General features: G+C 63.9%; 1 protein-coding gene across 2 annotated transcripts in view; it reads right to left on the reverse strand.

The window, feature by feature from the left end:
- Positions 1 to 16172, reverse strand: part of FIBCD1 (fibrinogen C domain containing 1) — a 30796-nt gene extending 14624 nt beyond the window's left edge. Inside the window, exons 1-5 of one of the 2 annotated variants that reach the window (XM_047830529.1) lie at positions 16100 to 16172; positions 9034 to 9108; positions 7983 to 8462; positions 3700 to 3859; positions 3190 to 3326 (exon numbers count right to left, since the gene is read on the reverse strand). In XM_047830529.1, coding sequence (XP_047686485.1) covers positions 3190 to 3326; positions 3700 to 3859; positions 7983 to 8462; positions 9034 to 9108; positions 16100 to 16171 — 924 coding nt within the window. In that variant the 5' untranslated portion in view covers position 16172. The remainder of the gene's footprint in view (positions 1 to 3189; positions 3327 to 3699; positions 3860 to 7982; positions 8463 to 9033; positions 9109 to 16099) is intronic. The other variant, XM_047830530.1, reaches the window with a different exon arrangement.
- Between the last annotated feature and the right edge of the window lie 1448 nt (positions 16173 to 17620).

Raw genomic sequence — 17620 nt, forward strand, 5'->3', positions numbered from 1 at the left:
TCCACCCGAGAGGAAGCGCCTGTGCTGCCTCCTTGGTCTTTCATTAAGCCCGTCCTAACCCTTAACTCTGATTTCTGGGCACTGGCTGTCGCATTGATGCTGCTCTGCCTGCCGAGGGGGTTCCCAGAGGCACGCGCCGTAACTCAGATGTTCTGAGTTAGGAAAACAAGAGAGCTTTTAGCCCCCAGACGCGGATCCGGGAGGCGTAAGTGCTCTCCTCCGGAGCTTGAAGAGGGGTTTGTGGGTCTGTCTGTCCCCGGGTCTTTGGGGGACCCTCAGCTGCTCTCACACCGGCTCTGCCCTCTTGAACGCACTCGCCAGGCCCCCGTGCCCACCTGCCTCACTCGGGCCTCCCCTGTTGCCACCAGCTCAGGAGAGCCGACCCCTTTCAAAACTGACCCCGTCCGGCCTGCCGCGCCTTCAGGTCCCTCCACGCATTTCCTGGAGAAGCTTCCCGCTCCCCTCTGCCTGGACATCAGCACAGCAGAGATGGCACCAAGCCTCTTGGTGAGAAACGGAGGCGTCCTGCCAGCTTCTCCCTGAGGCCCCAGGTGCCAAAGGCAGAGACCTGGGAGCCCATCTGGGGACCCCTGGAAAACGGCTGACCCCGTGCCCTGCTTCAGGTCCCCACGACTGTCCCCTGGACTATGGTGACGCCCTCTTGGCAAAGAGCTCGGTAAGAGGCGGGGTCATACATAGCTCGGTCATCATTGGGTCGCCAGTGCCTTGCACACGGTCAACCTGCGTCCTTCCCCATCTTCTGAGATTTGGGGGGAGGCAGGGATGACTCCCACCATGGCAGCTAAAGGCTCCAGCCGCTGGCTTTCTCAGCCTCCCTTGCGGTGAGGGTCGTAGGCACGCGGCCCCGGCCCCACCAGTCAGAGCAGCCGCTGGCTCGACGGCTGGGGAAGCAACGAGGCAGGGACACAGGGGATCTCCTTGAAAGGAACCGCAGACTGCACCCCAGGCCCGGACCCGTCCTGGTGGGGGTGCCCGTGCCCAGGTGTAGCTGTGCCCAGGGCTCCGTGCCAGCGGCACTGGGGTAGGGGGTTTTCTACCAGCTCATGCCTGGCTAGCTCTGGGGGACTCCGTTCCTGGCTGCCTGGCCCTGAGCTGGTTTCTCTGGCCTCCCAGCCTCCCTCCGGTACATTCCTTTCCTGCTTAAATCAACCATTTTCTGTTGCTTGCCGTTAAGACCTCTAAGTAAGGCTAGTGCGTATCCCCATTTTACAGCTAAGGATGCCGAGGCTCAGAGAACTTAAGTACCTTCCCCAAGATCACACAGCAGGACCGAGAGCCACACCCGGCTCCGTCTGTGGATGCCGGAGTCCAAGTGCGTAACCGCCAAGCTCCCGACCTCTCCGGCAGAGGCTCAGCTACAGGCTTGTCGGGGCACGAGGGAACCGCCCCCTGCTCTACACTCTCCCTGCCCCGCTCAAGGATGCACAGTCGGGTTATTGCTCCGGAGGCACAGTTCTTATGCCATCTTTCCTCTCTCCAGCACCCTCAATAGCTCCCCAGTGCCCGGCCCAAACCCCACAGTCTGGGTTATTGGCCCCAGTCTCACCTCATCACATGCCCCGGCCCCCAGTTGACTCTGTTTCCTGGAGAGGCTGCGTGCCTCCTGAGTCCCAGACCCTTGTCAGGTTGCTTCCTCTGCCTGGAATGCCTTCTCTTTCCTTCCCACTTCCTGTTCTCGCCGGCCTCTTAAGGCTTATCAGCAAAGCCCCCTTCGCCAGGAAGCTCGCACAGAGCCTCCCCTACCTCTGCTTACCGTCACTTCTTGCCCCCAAATCCTCGCAGTTGCCAAGTTGTCTGGGACGGCTGCGGCAGGGCCTTCCCCATCTCTGTGCTTCCCCAGCCCCCAGCACGCAGTTGGTGCTCAAAACCTGCCCATTTTTGAAATTAAATGTGAGGCCGAGAATCCTTAAAAAGTCGGCTTTACTGGCCCTGCTTTCATTGTCCCTGGGCCTCCCAACCACGGCCGACTTCGGGGGCGCTGAGCAGCTTTCGGGGTGGATGCAGATGTCCAGGGACAGTGGTATAGGTTGTTCACTGCTCTAGGGCGTCTGGCCAAGAAGCAAGGCTCACATCTACTCATCTTGCCAAGCCCAGGTGCCAGTGTGCCAAAAGGAAACGACATGCATTTTTAATTTATACAAAGTCACCCAATGGCCAGTGGCAGCCCTGTTGAAGCCCAGCCCCCAAGACGGAGCTGCAGGAGAGGGTTGGAAGGCCACTGATCGGAGTGGGAGAGAGACAGCAAGCTCGCTTCCTATCCCAGCTCTAGAATGGGGGGGGGGGGGGGTCAGCAAACCACGGCCCCCCAGGACAACACCTGCCTGCTGCCTGTTTTTACCTGACTCGTGAGCCAAGAATGGTTGGAACATGTTTAAATGGCTTTTAAAAAGCATAAGAAGAATATCTTAAAATATCTTGTGAATAATAGTTGGAGAGTACGCGAAAAATGTATGAAGTTCACATTTCCGTGTCCACAAGGGTTACTGAGAGAATCCAGCCAGGGGCCTCTTCCCGCCACTCCGCCCCCTTCTCCCAGCTCCGGGGAGATTTCAGGGCCACCCGTGGCCACCCCTCCCCGCCCTCCCTTGGCCGTGGGGACCTTTCATGGCTCCTACTTCCCACCCAGGCAGGAACCAGAAGGTGCAGGAAAGTCACGGAACTCACGACAGCTCCTTGGCAGGAAGTCATCGGGGTCTCTGCTCTCTGCCGTGTGCCCCCCCCCCCAAAAGGGGGCACACACATCACGTATCGGGTAACTCAGAAGACAGCATCTACACACGCCCTTGAACTCACATCGGCGACAGGCGCCCCGTTTCATCACAGAGCCCATCCCCCATTTGCCCCACACTCCCGGGGCAAGCACTGTGTTCCCAGAGCCTCGAGGATCGGGGAGCAGAAGGTGGCTCCACGGACAGGTGACGGGGCCTCAGTTCATGGCCTCCACTTGCCCTGTGCAGGTTTCTGGGGGTGTGGCGTTCCCGGGTGAGATTCGACGCAGGTTTGTGGGGGCCAGAGGGCACACAGGCAGGCCTGGGCCAAGGGCAGAAGGCTGGGTGAGAGGCCACTCAGAGTAGCCAGGTTCGTGGGCACAGTCCCCTGGGTCACCCCGGCCTGCCTGGGCGCCTGCGGGGCCGAGAGGAAGCCGGCCGCGCAGCGCGGGAGACTCACCGTCCAGCCGCCGCCATCCGTGCGCATGTCACAGTAGACCTGGAAGCCGGCAGGGTAGTGTGTGGGGAAGACTGAGTAAATGCCATCCTCCTGCTGTCCGCTCAGGAGCACGTCCAGGCAGTCGCGTGGCGGAGAGCCTGCGACAGGGAATGCAGTCAAGGCGGTGCCCTGGCACCCGTGTCCCTCCCCACCCCCCTCCGTCCCCGGGTCTCCCTGATTTGTCAGTCTACCCTGCGGGGTCATGTGGGCCCCAGGGCACCAGCCTTGGGGGCAGACCTTGGCTCTGCTACTCCCTGCGTGCCTTTGGGTGAGTGAGCTCCCTCTCTGAGCCTTGCCTTCCTCATCTGGAAAATGGGCACAGTGGGCCGGGAGAGGGCTCAACAGAAGGGTGCAGGTCGGGTGCTCCGTGCTGCCTGGCTGCAGAAAGTCCTGAGCGAACAGGAACGGCGTTTCCTTATCAGAGGGGTGGGGGAGGGACCACGGGGGTACAAAGCTGGGCACCCCACTCACCGCTGGCGCAGCCCCGGGGCCGCAGTCCCCTTGCAGGCGCCCTCTGAAGGTCAGCCTTGACGCGGGGCCGGCCCAGCCCCCGGTCCCTCTGCAGGGCGTCTAGTACGTCACTGACCGAGTTCAGCAGGTGAGCCATGTGGCCTTGACTCTCGGAGAAAAGCTGTGGAGCACGGGGGGCCCCTCCTCGTATGACGCCAGGTCCCCACCCTGCCCTGGCCCCCATTCGAGGAGGTCTCAGGTTGGGGGCTCAGGTGGGAAGCGACAGAGGGGCTTCAACAGAGACCCGTGCCCCTGCTGCGCCCCAGGCCCTGTCCTCATCCATTTCTGGGCCTCAGCCCCGGTGAGGTGACTGGAGGCAAAAGCCCAGGTGGGCACCTGGCACCAGGTTCAAATCCCAGCCCACCCATTTACCAGGTACACGTGGGTGGGCGACTTAACGAAGCCCCGAAGCGGGGCCGACAGCAGGGCACGCAGGACCTGGCCCACCTCGTTCCACGAATTCCTAAGGCACCTTTCAGGCTACGAGACACCCTCACCCGGTCTCTCCCGGTCCCCCCAGCAAGGCCCTGGAGGCAGGGGTGATGGTTCTGCAAACAGGAGGGGGCCCTGGGATACCCCACCCGCCCCGCCCAGCCCCCACGCAAACTCCACTTTCTTGGGTCACAGCTCCCATGTCCACCGCCTCACCTCACCCCCCACAGCCTTGCCAGGAGGGAGGACTCGAGTTGCTGTCCCCTGGTTACAAATGGGGAAACTGAGGCCCGGGAGGAGCGGTCCCTGACGGAGAACGACCTCAGGCCGCTTCCCCGGGGTTGACGGGCAGGAAAGGCACATAGGGTGCCCGGGATGGGGGCAGGACGGTGGGGGCAGTGGTTGGGACCCAGGCTCTGGCGTGAGCCCTGGGTTTTGACTCTGACCTTCCTCCATTCGCTGGGCAAGTGACCCTGGAAGAGTAACCAACCCCCCTTTGTGAGCCAGAGTGACGGGACCCGGTTTTCCGGGGTGGGTGTGTGGGATGGCTCGCCAGGGCACGTGTTTGGGGCCCGAGTGCTCAGTCCCCGGTCTTGTGTCACTCCCACCGCTGGCTAACAGCCACCCTCCCCGAGATCCGGGTCTGGAGGCCCGTAGCTCGGTCAGCGCAGCACAGGCCCCCTCCCCCTGCCCGCCCCGGGGACCTCTGGGCTGTGCCTGCTGGCTGAAGGGTCTGCGGTCTGTCACCTCCCCACCCTGGCTTGGCTCTAGGAGGCTGCAGGACCACAGGGAGGGGGGAGGCGGGGTCACGGGCACAGCCGGCCAGCAAGTGCACGTGGAGCCTGCCCGAACCTGTCACTTGCCAGATAATAGCTCGTTGGAGGAAGGAAAATAGAAACACACACTGCCAGCAGTTTACAAAATAGGACTCTCGTTTCGTCCAGAAGCAAGGGCTCCCACAAAGCTTTTCCGTTCCTTGCCAGCTTCTCCTCTGCAGTGAGGGCTGAGGCCTGGGGGAGAGGCGCGGAGCCGGGCAGGGGGGGGACCCTGGGGCAAGGTGGCCGATCCCACCCTGGGCTTTTACTGTAGTGTCCTGTAGACAGGTTCGGCAGGTGGGGGTGGGGGGGTGGAGGGGAGCCCCGCGGCCCAGACGATGCAGACGGCCCCCAGGGCGCAGGGGACAGGGTGTGGGCACCAGAGATCACCAGGCTCATCGGTGAAGTCTCCAGGGTACTGCCCACCCTTCTGGGACCAGCGGACACGCTCGAGAAACTCAGGCGCAGCCCGCTCTTGCTGGCGGGCAGGGAAGACCTCAGTTTAAAGCAGCAAATGATTAAAGTTGAAAATGTACATATAAACATGCTCCGAATTAATAGGGAAAGTCAGTCGTCCCTGCTCGCTGAGCTGCACGGATGCGTTAAAGGGGACGCGGCAGCTTTTAGGGGCGGTGAAGTCAGAGTCGCTGCTTCGGGCACTTTGTCGTGTGACTGAGCCGAAACAAGGCCCTCTGCTTCTCTGAGCCTCAGTCTGCCCCTCCGTGGAATGGGTCCGCGATCTCCACCTCCTGGGGCCAATGTGCAACCAAGTGCTTATAGTAACCAGCACTCCGTGGTTCCTGCCACTACGATCGATCATCACAAAAAGGGATTTGCAACGGTGGCCCCCCGCTGACCGCGGCTTTAGTTTACAAATAATTTCCACCGTAATAATAAAAGAAACGCTGCTCTCTCATGCGCCAGATGCCAGCTGAGCCTGGCCCAGTCGGGAGCTCCCACAATCCTCCTGGGAACAGGCTACCTTCGCCCCTGTGTCATAGGTGAGGAGACTCACCCCGGGGAGGGCCACTGACCAGCCCAAGTCCCACAGCCGCTGCTTGGTGGAGCCTGGACTGGATCCCAGCACGGGCCGCGGCCTCACCCCTGCAGGCAGCACCACTCGGCCCTGCTGCTCCCAGGCCAGCGGGTTTCAGACGCTTGTGCACACGAGAGCCACCCTGATGCTTAACTGTTGGGACCCCAGGGTTTGTGATGAGGTTCAGAGAGGTGCCTTTTATATGTTTATTATTATTATTGTTATTATTTTAATTTGAGAGCGAGAGGGCCAGTAGGGGAGAAGGTGGGGCAGAGGGGGAGAGAGAGAGAATGCTCTCATGCTTAGCAGGGAGCCCGACCCAGGGTTCCATCCCGTGACCTTGAGATGGCGGCCTGAGCTGAAATCAAGAATGGGAGGCTCAACCCACCGAGCCACCCAGGCGCCCCGGAGGGCTGCCTTTTAGCAAGCTGCTTTGACACTTGCGACAGAGGGTGCCCGAGGGCAGTGCTTGGGGAAACCCAGGTCTGGGCCAATCCCCTGAGGGGTCTGGGACGCTTGGAGGAGGGGAGCCAGGAGCCCCAGCGACATGGGGTCTCTGAAGCTACCCTGAGTCTGTAGGAAATGAGTCAAATTAAACATTCTTTGGAAAAGTGAATCTGTCAGGTGAGCCAAGACACTCCCGGGCCCCCCTAAAGCTATCAGTCTTGCAGGAACAGCTCTAGGCCTCTGCATAGGTGGGTGGGTGGGACACCCCAAGGCCCCTTCCCCCCCCCCCCCAATCCGCCCCCCTGCCCTAAGGGCCTGGCTGGCCAGGGGCTCCATCATGTGGAGAGCAAGGTGGCGGGGGGGCAGATCACCCAGAAAATCTGGAGGTCTCTCCAGATTGAGGAGACCCAGATTGATAGAGGGGGCGGCTGAACACCCTACCTCCCACCCCACCCTGGGAGGGGGAAGTGCCTTCCCATCAGTCACCCAAACAGGACGACAAGGGCTATAATTCCTCCAGCTGCGGCCTTCAGAGGAGGGAAAAGACCTATTGCTCATGAGCTGCAGGGCGAGCAAATGCCTGGGCATCCCGGGGGTCGGGAAGGGGCTGGGATCCGTGGCAGGGTGGGGCTTGCCTCCTAGTCCCTAAGGACCTGAGTCACAGGGGTGACGGGGTACAAAGCCGGAGGGTGGGCGGGGCATCAGGAGGCCAGAGGCCGGGCCTGACTTGGCCACTGTACCCTGGACAAATCACTGTCCCTTTCCGGGTCTTAGTTTTCTTTTCTGGAAAATGGTGGAAAACCAATGAGATGGCCCTAAGCCCTGATCCTATGAGGGGATCTAGGAGGGGAAGTTCTTGCCGGTGCTTCAGGTGCGGTCAGTGTTGGAAACTCTGCCCCCAGAGCTACCGGGTGTTTGCTGGGACCTGACTCGGGTGTGGAGGGGACGTGGGGGAGGGGCAGGGGCGGTGGGGACAGGCTAAGGGTCCGGTGGGAACTCCAGCAGCTGGTCCCTCCTTCCCTGGAAAGCTGGGAGCATCAGATGGCAATGAATGGGGGACAGGGCGCTGGGCAGGGGGTACAGCTCTCTCCGGCCACGAGGCCCAGCTGGGCAGAGGGCTTGCCACTGACCAGCCACGTGACCTTGAACCTCCATTCACTACCCATTGGGGGGAAGGGCCTGCCCCACCTGCACCGGCGCACCTGGGAAGCCCCCCGAGCCCTGGACTTGACCGGACTCTCACATGCCACAGGGTGCTACACAAACGCCCAGGGCCACCTGGACAGCGCGTAGGAAATGGGTTGAACCCTGGTGCCTCTAGCTGTGTGGCCTCGGACGAAGGAGCCCCTTCCCTGAGGCTCATTTGCTGGACGGCAGGTGGGACCAGCTCCCGGGGCCCTTGGGGATGAAGCGAGGCCGCGGACGTCAGGCGGCGGCACTGGGGGGGGGGGGGGACACAGCGGCAGCCACCCCAGCCCCCTCCCAGGACCCCGGGTGCAGACCCGGCCCCTTACCTGGATGAGGCGGCCCTGCTCGCTCTGCAGGGCGCCGAGCCCCTGGCCCAGCACGCCGAGGCCCTTCCTCAGCCCCACACACTCCGCCTGCAGCTCGGAGGCCCGGGCCAGCAGCCGGGGCAGCTGGTCCACCAGCGTGTCCAGAAGCTCCCGCTCCCGCTCGCCCGCCAGCCTCGGCTGGGCCTGAAGCTCCGCCAGGGCCTGCAGCAGGGAGGCCTGGGCGCCCTCCAGGCGGGCGAAGCCGTCGGCGAGGTCGGGGCAGCGCGGGTCGATGAGAATGCTGAGGCGCGAGCTGTCGGCCCTCTCCACGGTGACCAGGGCGCTGTTGGCACCTGCGGGCCCGGTGCTGACGACGGGCGGGGGCGCCGTGCCTGGCACGTGGGTGTGGTTCAGGAAGAGCACGGCGCCCGTGACGGCCACGGCCAGCAGCACCGCCAGCGAGAGCAGCACCGTGCACAGCACGTAGCCGCAGCTTGGCCACTGCGGGCCGGCCCCGCGCACACAGACACAGAGACGGACAGACAGACGGACAGGAGAGAGAAGGGGTGGCATCAGGGGCAGAGCTGGGCTTCCAGCTCTGCCCAGTGAGGGGGGGGGGGGCGGGCAGCCTCAGGACGGGGCCTCTGGCCTTTGCGAGGCCTGGACGAGACTCAGGATTCCCCTTCTTCTCGGGGACGGGGGAGAGAAAGGCAGAGATGACAGACAGAAGCCCGGAGGGGAGACAGACAGACAGGGACCAACAATACAGCAAGAGCGAGTGAGTGAGAGATGCAGGGAGCCAGAGATGGAGAGGACGAAAAGAGAAACTGAGGCAGAGAGGCACAGAGACCGATGGAGACAGAGGCACCCTTCCCCTCGCTGCCCCTGCCCTGCTCCGCGTGGCCTGCACGGGGCAGGCCCACCTCCCCCCTGGAGCCCTCCTGGGTCGGTAAGGGCTGCGGCCAAAGGCTCCCACGGCCTCAGGCCCCCGGGGCTGCCATTTCCGGTGGGGGGTGGGGAGGGGGGAACCTTGGCTGAGGGACCTCACCTCGCCGAGTCTGCGCGTCCTCACCTGTAAAGTGGAGGCAATAATGACACGCCCTGCCCCACACGTGGGTGTCTGCCGTGCAGACTCAGGAAGAGACAGCTGTAACGGTGACAGCAACGAGAATTGTCACACTGTCACAGCGGAATGAGTGCCCGTCACTAAAGGTCCCTTTCGACCTGGAGCACCCACATCCCGAGTCCCCCGTGCAGGCCAGCCTCCGAGGCCGCCGTGCACGAGTCCCGGGGGCGCAGGGTGACCGGCCCAGCACCTCCCCTCCCTCCCCCCCCCCCCCCAGTCTCCGCAGAGCGGGCCAACAGGCAGAACAGCCCTGGGGACCCTGGAGAGGGGGATCGTCTCCCCCCCTTGAAGGAGGCGAGGGTTGGGGCAGTTGTGCCCCAAAGCGGGAAAAGGCGGAGGAGGTACAAAGTGGGCTCGGGACCCCGTGGGGGCTGGGGACAAAGGAAGCTAGAACACAGGGGCCGCTCATCAGTAAAGCAGGCACCGCGCACCCAGACGCACGGGCCAGATCCCTCACTTCCCCAAAGGGGGCGGCCGGGGAGCGTGACACGTGGGGAAAGCGAGGCCCAGAGGGTCACACAGCACCTCAGAGGCAAGCTCAGGCTAGAACCGCCCCCCCCGCCCCCCCTCCCCGTCCCCCGGCCTCCTGCCTCCTCTCAGGGCCAGGCACCTTCGACCCCTGAGTTTCCCGCCCGCCGCGCGTTCAACTTTCTGTATTCGCGATGCATCTTTAAGCGAGTTAGTATGTGAACCCCCTGGCACCATGCCCGGCGCGTTGCGCGCGTCCAATAAATATTAGCAGCTTTTATTGCCTGGCGATCGGTGTGCGCGGAGCATCTGGGGGTGTTGGGTTGTTTATTTTCCTCCCAAAGTGTTACTTCTCTCTGTCACTGATGCTAGGGTGCACCTTCTAGTTTTTGCACATTTTCACACCTCCGACGCGGGGCGGGGCGGGGCGGGGGGGGGGTTCCTGTAGGTGTAATTGAAGGCTCCCCACGGTGGCGCCTAAAGCAGCAATTCCTCTTATACTTTGCTCTTTACTGGAAAGTACTATCCAGCAAAGAGCTTCTTTTGCACGCACTCAAATGCCACGGGTGACTCCTGGATCTGCTGCTTGGCACCAGAGGAGGGTGGGGTCAGGGGTGCGGCACAGGCGGACGGGCAGACCCCCCCCCCCCGCCCAAGGAAGGGTGCCGTGTTGTGGTCGAGGTGAGGGAGAGAATTCCTTAGCCCGTCCCTGCGGGGGTGACACCCCCAGGACTCCTCTCCCCACATCTGCCCGGGGCCCCAGGACGGCACCTCCGTGCTGGGCTCCACACATCTCGACCGCTTGCTCCAGCCGGACCTGAACACCTTAGCCCCCCCCCACCCCTCCCACCCCCGCTACATCAGCTTTGCATAGGCTGGTCCCTCAGCCCGAGGCGCCCACGGCCCCTGCTCCTCTTCCGCCGACCCAACTCCCTCTCTTCCTTCAGGGCTCAGCTAGATGGCCACCTCTTCCGGGAAGCCTTCCTTGACTGTTTCCCCAGCCCTCCACCACCCCCAATCTAGTTTTGGAGATGCTCTTCCTCCGTGTTCCCACGCCCCTTCCTTCCCCCCACCCCCCCCGGGGGAGGGGGGTGCTTATCAAGACCCACAGTCATCACCTTTGAATTCATTCGTGTACTCATGCAAACATCCACTCACTGGGTGTCCCCAGGAGCCTGGAGACTTGGGCTGGACCACCAGAGCCCCCCCGGGGCCGGGCCTGCTCTCGCCTCCCCCCACCCGGCACAGAGCGGCCGCTTGTCACATGGATGGGAGGAAAAACAGATGGGCCAGGCCATTTCTCGGTGACCGTGCTCGAAAGGGGGAGGATGTGAAGGCCCCGGGATCCACTGTGCTTCGGGGCTCATGACCTTCACGCTGAGCCCCAGACCCCGGGGCAAGGCCCCCTCTGACCCCGTGTGCCCCCTCTCCTGGCTGGGCACGGAACGAAGGCGACCTCCAGGCTGCTCCAATCCCCCGGTCACCTGTAGGTCAGGGCCTTGCAGATGGGCGGGCACCAAGTTAGCACCTCCAGGCCTCGAGCACCAGCCGTGTTCCCACCCCAGAAACGTCCTAACGCCCCCTTCTCTGGCTGGATTCACGGGGAAGAGCTCAGAGGGCAGAAGAGCCCGAGCTGAGGACACACGGGAGGCGAGCGGGAGGGCCAGCATTTGAGCCCAGGGCCGGTGACTGGAATCACACCCTCCGGGCCGAGGCTACGTCTTCCCACAACGTTCTTGCCAGAGTCTGGAGTGTGGGGTTTGTGAGACAAAGCTCTGTGTCAGCAATCAGGTCCCTCCCGGAGTCCACCGGGAGACACCTTGCCCCAAGCAGCTCTGAACGACGTCCTCCAACTGAATGGCATTAAGGTCCCCGGCCGGCAAGGCAAAGTGGCCAGCCGCATCCGCCCCCACCCACCCCGGTGTCTCCGGGACCCTCGCCGTCTCTCGCACCTGCTTCCACCCAAGCCCCCAGTCCCTGGAGGGAAGACGGAGGGTGCAGAGGAGGAAGAGGCTCGAGAAAGCCACATGGGGTCCCCCCAGGGGCAGGGGGATGACGGAGTTGGAGATGAAACAGGCCACTCAGCAGAGGAGAATTAGTCTTCTGAGATCACCTTAAACACGAAGTACTTTTCGTTTTTATAGGCTGCTGTTTACGTGTCTCGAAAAGAAATCTGCTCGAGATAAGAAGGGGGGCTCCGGGCGCAAAGAGCAGGCCACGGGGCCGGGGCTGCTTTATCAGCCTTCGGCCGTGGCAGAGCCGGGTGCACACCCCGGGGTCCGGGCACACAGGCCCCCGCCTCCCCTGGCAAGGAGGGCGGACGCTGGGAAGGTATCCCAGGCGGTGGGCGTGAGAGGTGCCAGGAGCCCCGGGTTCGAGGTCCACTCTGCCACTAACCGCTTACGTGAGCCCCCAGCTGGAGGGACGTGGCTTCGTCCCCTGCGTGGCCCCCAGGGCTGGCTCCCCGTGGCCGAGGGGAGGCAGGAGGTAAGAAACCCCAGAGGTGCCTCAGTTGAGGGCTGGCGTCTTTCCCCGCTGCCTCCTCTGTGTCCCCAGCCTCCAGAGGCGGCCATGGGGTCTGGCGGAGGAAAAGAGGGCTCAAGAGGAAGGGATGCGCTGGCTCGATGCCCTGCTAGCCCAACGTGCCCAGCCCGCCCCCCCCCCGGCTCCCCGTTCCCCACCCCCCGGTCTTCTTCCTCGTTTGCTCAGGGAGCCGGTGCCCCCGCGGTAGACAGAGACTGGGCTCCCAGTATCAAAGTGGGAAGAAGAAAAATGTCCCTCCAGGGGAGGACAGGCGAGGTGGGATCCAAATGCACAGCCCCCCCCGTCTCCTACGAGCACCCCAGCCAAAGGCAGGATGGGGTTGGGGTGTCCCAGAGACCCCCTAGAACGAGGGGCCGGTTCTTCGGCTTTAAGGCACCCCATGCTGAGGACCATCGGAAGCCTCTGGCCATTTGCAAGGTCCTGGGGGAGTGGCCGAAGGGGACAGAGGGGCAGGGCCTGGAGAGCGGCCCAAGTCCACCCCTCCTGGGGGCTCCAAGCTCCCCAACCTTTGCTACTCCTCAGAGGAGCTCGACTCTGGGTCCATCTGAGGGGGGGGCAGAGGGGGGTCTCCATACGCTTCCCGTGAGGGTCTGTTCCCCACCCCCCACAGCCCCTGGCCTCCTGATGGCCCACCTGGCCCACTGACACCAAACCAGGTTCTGTCCCCACCCCTAACCTGAGCCCTCTGGAGATCCCCTGCACCAACTCGGCCTCCACCCCTCCAAAGCCGGTGCCTCACCGGACCCCTTCCGCCCCACCGCCACCCAGGCAGCCACCCGGCTCTGTCCCTGCGCCCCCAGCCCTGCCCCGGTCTAAGCCCGTCATCCGCCTCGAAATCACTGTGACGGTCTCCCCGCTGGCCTCCAGGCGCTGCCAACCCGTTCCCCACGAGGCCGCAAAGGACCCTTCCCGAAGGTCCTGCTTAGAACCCCCCTAGAGCTATAGAGGCCCCCAGGGCAGGTCCCGCTGGGCCCTCCGGCCTAGGGCACCTGCAGGCTCCCCTCCCCCATCCTGCCCTGCCCAGCTCTGCACCTGCTGGTTCCTTTCCTGGCTCCCAACACACCTTGGTCTCCCTCCAGGACGGATGTGGCAAATACCGTTCAGCTTAACTGTCCCCTCCTCTGGGAGGTGGTTCTTCACTCCCACCCTGCCTTCGGGTCACAGCCACCCCGCTGGGCTAGATGGTGAGCTCTGTGGGGCTGGGGCGGGGGGCGGCCCGGAGGAGGGCACGGAAAGTGACAGAAGGGAGTCCTTGGCTTGTCACCCCCGTGGGCCCCTTCTTCCCTTACGTCACCCTCCTTGTCTCCCAGCCCCTGCCTAACACATGACCTCTACCCAAGCCCCAGGGAACAAGAAGACAGTTGCTTTTCTTTATGGTGCCTTGTGACAGTCCCTGACTGGTGAGGGTTTGTTTTTTGGGGTGTGTTTTTTTTTTTTGCTTCCCTCGTGAGACCCTAAGTAAGCTTCCTGGGGGCACCGGCTCGCAGCCGTGCATCCCAGCCGAGGCGGAGACTCCAGAAATAGCCACGGAGTGAATTAAATGCCGCAGGGTTTAGGTTAGACATCGGGAAGAACTTCCCGATGAGAAGTTCTTTTTCTTTCTGCAATGTTGCGAGAAGTTTGGGGTGGCGTGACCCCAGGGCTGCTGAGAAACAAGGCTCCCCCCACCCCCCACCGCCCCGCCCCAACCCCGCCCAGGAGGAGCAGGTCACAGGGGGACTTCCTGCCCCACGCTCCAGGAGAGGAGAACCGTGTCTATTCCTAGATCCTTTCATCTGACAGACTCCAAACTCTGGCAAATGTTCCACCGTCACCTCCCGCCCCAAGGGTGGGAAAGCCCCTTCGTGCTCCGGGGGGAGAAGGGACAACTCTAACGAAGCGGGCTTGCCTCTTACCTGAAGCTTCAAATGAGGCTGGGGCTCGCACAGGCTCGGTCACTGTGCTTAGGTCTACATGCCAGGTCACCAAGGGAGGGGGGAAAGGAGGCGGTGTTTGATGTTGGCCCAGGCCCCTGGGGCCACAAGCTCTCAGCGGCCTCTGATGCCAAGGGGCAGACGGCGGCGGGGGCTCTGGCTGGGGCAGCTGGAATATGTGCCCCCAGGCAGCAGCAGAGGGAGGAGGCCTTGAAGGCACATTTCAAACAGATCCCCCAGGAGTCCCCCCTTCCCCTTGAGACACAGCGGCACCTGCTGACTCCTCACCCAGAGCGCCTGGCTGAGGGCTTCACGCACTTCAGTTCAGCCAACACCCCTAAGCTCCCAGTCTGAGCTACATGGAGGGGCAGGAGCCTGGGCCCAGGGGAAGACGTAGAGACGGGGGTCCGGAAGGAGCACGCGTCCAAGGGGAGCTCCTGATAGAGGAGGGACCCGGGGCTGGGGTGGGGGGGGCGGGGCAAGGCAGCGAGACAAAGGCAGCTGAGCGCCCCAAGCTAAATGCTACTGGGACCTGCAAAGGTTTGGAAATGTTCAGCCTAGTGTGGGGCTGGAGTTTGGCAACGACAAGCAGTCAGTCCTGGTAAGGGGGTAACGGGAAAGGAGAACGGGTCAGGCTGGGGATGGCCTTGAGCGAGTCTAGGAGATGAGACTGCTCTTGCTAAGAGGGTGAAAAGTCAGATCTCAGCAGAAGAGTGACACCTGAGAGTGGCTCGGGGGTGCACCTGCCCGACACAAAGAAACAGACTACCTGGAAGGCATCGGGAGGCGCTGGGGTCAGACCCAGGCCCAGGTTCGAATCCTCGTTCTCCTGCTAACATGCTGTGTGATCTGGGCCGTGCCTCGACCTCTCTGAGCCACGTTACCCTGTGACGTGGGAATATGCATCTCTGCCTAACCCCCAGGCTACGGCACGAAGTGAGGTTGGCCAGCTGGTCGGGAAAGAGCTCTGCAAACTGTGGAGGGCTGGGCCCCCACACCACGGCCCCGTCAGTCCGGACAGAACAAGCAGGCTGCAACCCTGGAGAGTGAGGGGCTGCAAGGCCCGCCCCTGCCACCGCCTTCTTGCCATCGCGAACACAAACAGCTCTTTCCCCAATGACATCTGTCTGGGAGAAATTTGAAATTTAAAATGGGCAGCCCTATTATTTCCTTTCCTTGGCGAGCGGGGGGCCCCCTCATCTTGCCTGCCTGCCCCAGTCCCTTGGCAACCCGACCTGGGGCAGCCCCAGGGCTGTCCCTCTGCTCAGCTCCGAATCTCCAGCCCCGTCTCTGGCCAGCCCCGGAGCTCTGCCCTCACCCCCACCCCCTTCCAGTGCACAGCCCTGGGCACCCTCCAAGCCTGCCCCCTCCACTGCCCCTGGAGACGCAGCAGGAAGGATCAAATGAACAGACGTGGAACCTCGGACCCAGGTTCAAATCTCAGCAGAGCCTCACGGCCTCTGGCAGGAGCAACCCTCTCTGAGCCTCGCTTTCCTTGTCTTAAAACTGGAGAATCATGATATCCAGGCTTCTCACATAAGACAAATATTTATCGATCCTTTACTGTATGGGGGAGGGGGGGGGACAGAGCTGTTTAAAGTGTAAGGGTCCAGGGGAGATCCAGGGGATCGGCACCCTGCCAGGCACCTGGCACAGGGTGGTGCCCAGGGTGGAGATTTAGCAAGTGATTAAGATGCCCATTGCCGAGGGGTGGAAACACACTCAGCGAGGGTGTGATGTCTGTGGTCGCACAGTTAACTAAAAGGCTGGTCACCCTGCGAACTATAGGTCTCTCACCCCCTCTGCACACGCGCACAGGGAGGCTGTTGGCGGCGCAAGAGGGCCCTCTCCCACAGCGCGCGGCTCCTGCGGGGGTGCTGCCCCCGTCCGCACCCCGCACCCCAAGTTCAAGCCTCTTCTGGAGGAGGAGGAGAGGAGGGCGCCCGCCTCACCCCAGGCCTCCCGACCCCGGCGGGGTGCACCCCAAACTCCAGCCTCGAGCTGGGCGCCCACCCCGCCGGCCGGAGCGGCCACCACCTCGCCCACCGCGCGGGCCCCAAGTCCCCACGCCCCGGGCCCGCGTGTACCTGCGGCTTGTCACGCGGCCGGTCCTCAAGTTGGGAAGCGCCGCCCATGGTCTTCCACCGGTCGTTGACCATCTTCCGGCAGGACTGGCGGGGGCGCCCGGCGAGGCGCGCCGCTGCGGAGCGCAAAGACGCCGAGGTGGGCGCGGGCTCGGGCGCGGGGCGCGTTCTGCCCGCCAGATCCCCGCCTCGGGGCCCCGCGCCAAGCGGCCCGGGCCAACGGGGGTGCGTGTGCGGGGGTGCGCGGGTGAGGACGGGGTGCGCGGGGATGCGCGGGTGACAGCGGGAGCGGGAGCGCGAGAGCAGCCCGCCCGCCAGCCCGCCCGCCCGCCGCTCGCGCTGCGCGCCGTCCCCGTTCTCCGCTCCCGCGCCTCCCCCTGCGCGCTCCTCTCCCTCCTCCCTCCTTCCTTCTCAATCTCCGTGTCTTTTTTGTCTCGGACTCTCTTTGCCTTTTATTGCTCCCCCGGCCTCCCTCCCTCTCTGTGTCACACACACACACACACACACACACACACGCGCGCGCGCACACACACACACACACACACACACACACACACACACACCCCGGAGGCCTGCGATAGTTAACTCCACCTCCGAAAAGGCCCAGATAAAGGGGCAGAACCGGCCCCAGGCCCCTGGGGCCAGCCGGGAGGGCGGCAAACCGCAGCGGGCAGCCCGCCTCCAGCCCGCCTCCAGCCGGCTCCGGGAGGGGCCTGGGAAACCCCGACGGCACCTCCTCGCAAACTTCCTCCCGGCGGGACCCGCGCCAACTCACCGTGCGCCGGGGGCGCGGCGCCGGGAGGGCCCAGTGGGCGTCCCCGCCGGGCCGTCGGGCGTCTCCCGGGCGCGGCGCCGCGTTGCTCCCGCTCCCTCGGGGCGCAGGCCTCACCCGGGGACCCCGGCGGGGCAGGGGGTGGGGCCGGCCGGAGTGCGCCCCCTGCGGGTCTCCGAGGACTCCGATCCGGCAAGCGCGCCCCGTCCTGGAGTCACAAGCCGTTGGGACCTTCCCCTCCGGGTCCCCACCAGAGAGGCCGGCCTGGGGGCGCCCCCGGCCAGAGTCCGCGACCCTGGATCCTGCCTCCCCGCGCCGCCACAGCCGCCGGCGCCGCGGTCCCCAGTAGGAACCGCTCAGCGCGCTGGATCGCCCGCGTCTCCCAGGCGCGCCCCGCACCGCCTCAGCCCCCGCCTCCTCCTCTGCTCCGGAGAGTGGGGATTTGTGCAGGGAGGGGGCTTCTCAGTCGCCCCCTCCCACCAGCAGCACTTTTAAAAGCATTTAATCCGCCCGGCGCAGCCTTCGGAGGTAATTGACAAAGTCCTTAATCTGCGCCGTTAACGAGATGCTATTGTGGCTTCTGACCGGGAGGCGCCCACACGGCCCGACGCCGCGTTCTCGGCGGGCCGCCCCCTCCCCAGGCCGCCGCGGGAGCCCCGCCGGCTGCCCCTCCCCCGCCCCTTTCTTCCATCCCTTCAGCTCCCCCAGCTTCAGAGTAGACACCCCTATTTTCCGCCCCCCGCTTCTCCCCA

This window comes from Prionailurus viverrinus, chromosome D4 (assembly GCF_022837055.1).
Source record: "Prionailurus viverrinus isolate Anna chromosome D4, UM_Priviv_1.0, whole genome shotgun sequence".
NCBI classification, from domain to species: domain Eukaryota; kingdom Metazoa; phylum Chordata; class Mammalia; order Carnivora; family Felidae; genus Prionailurus; species Prionailurus viverrinus.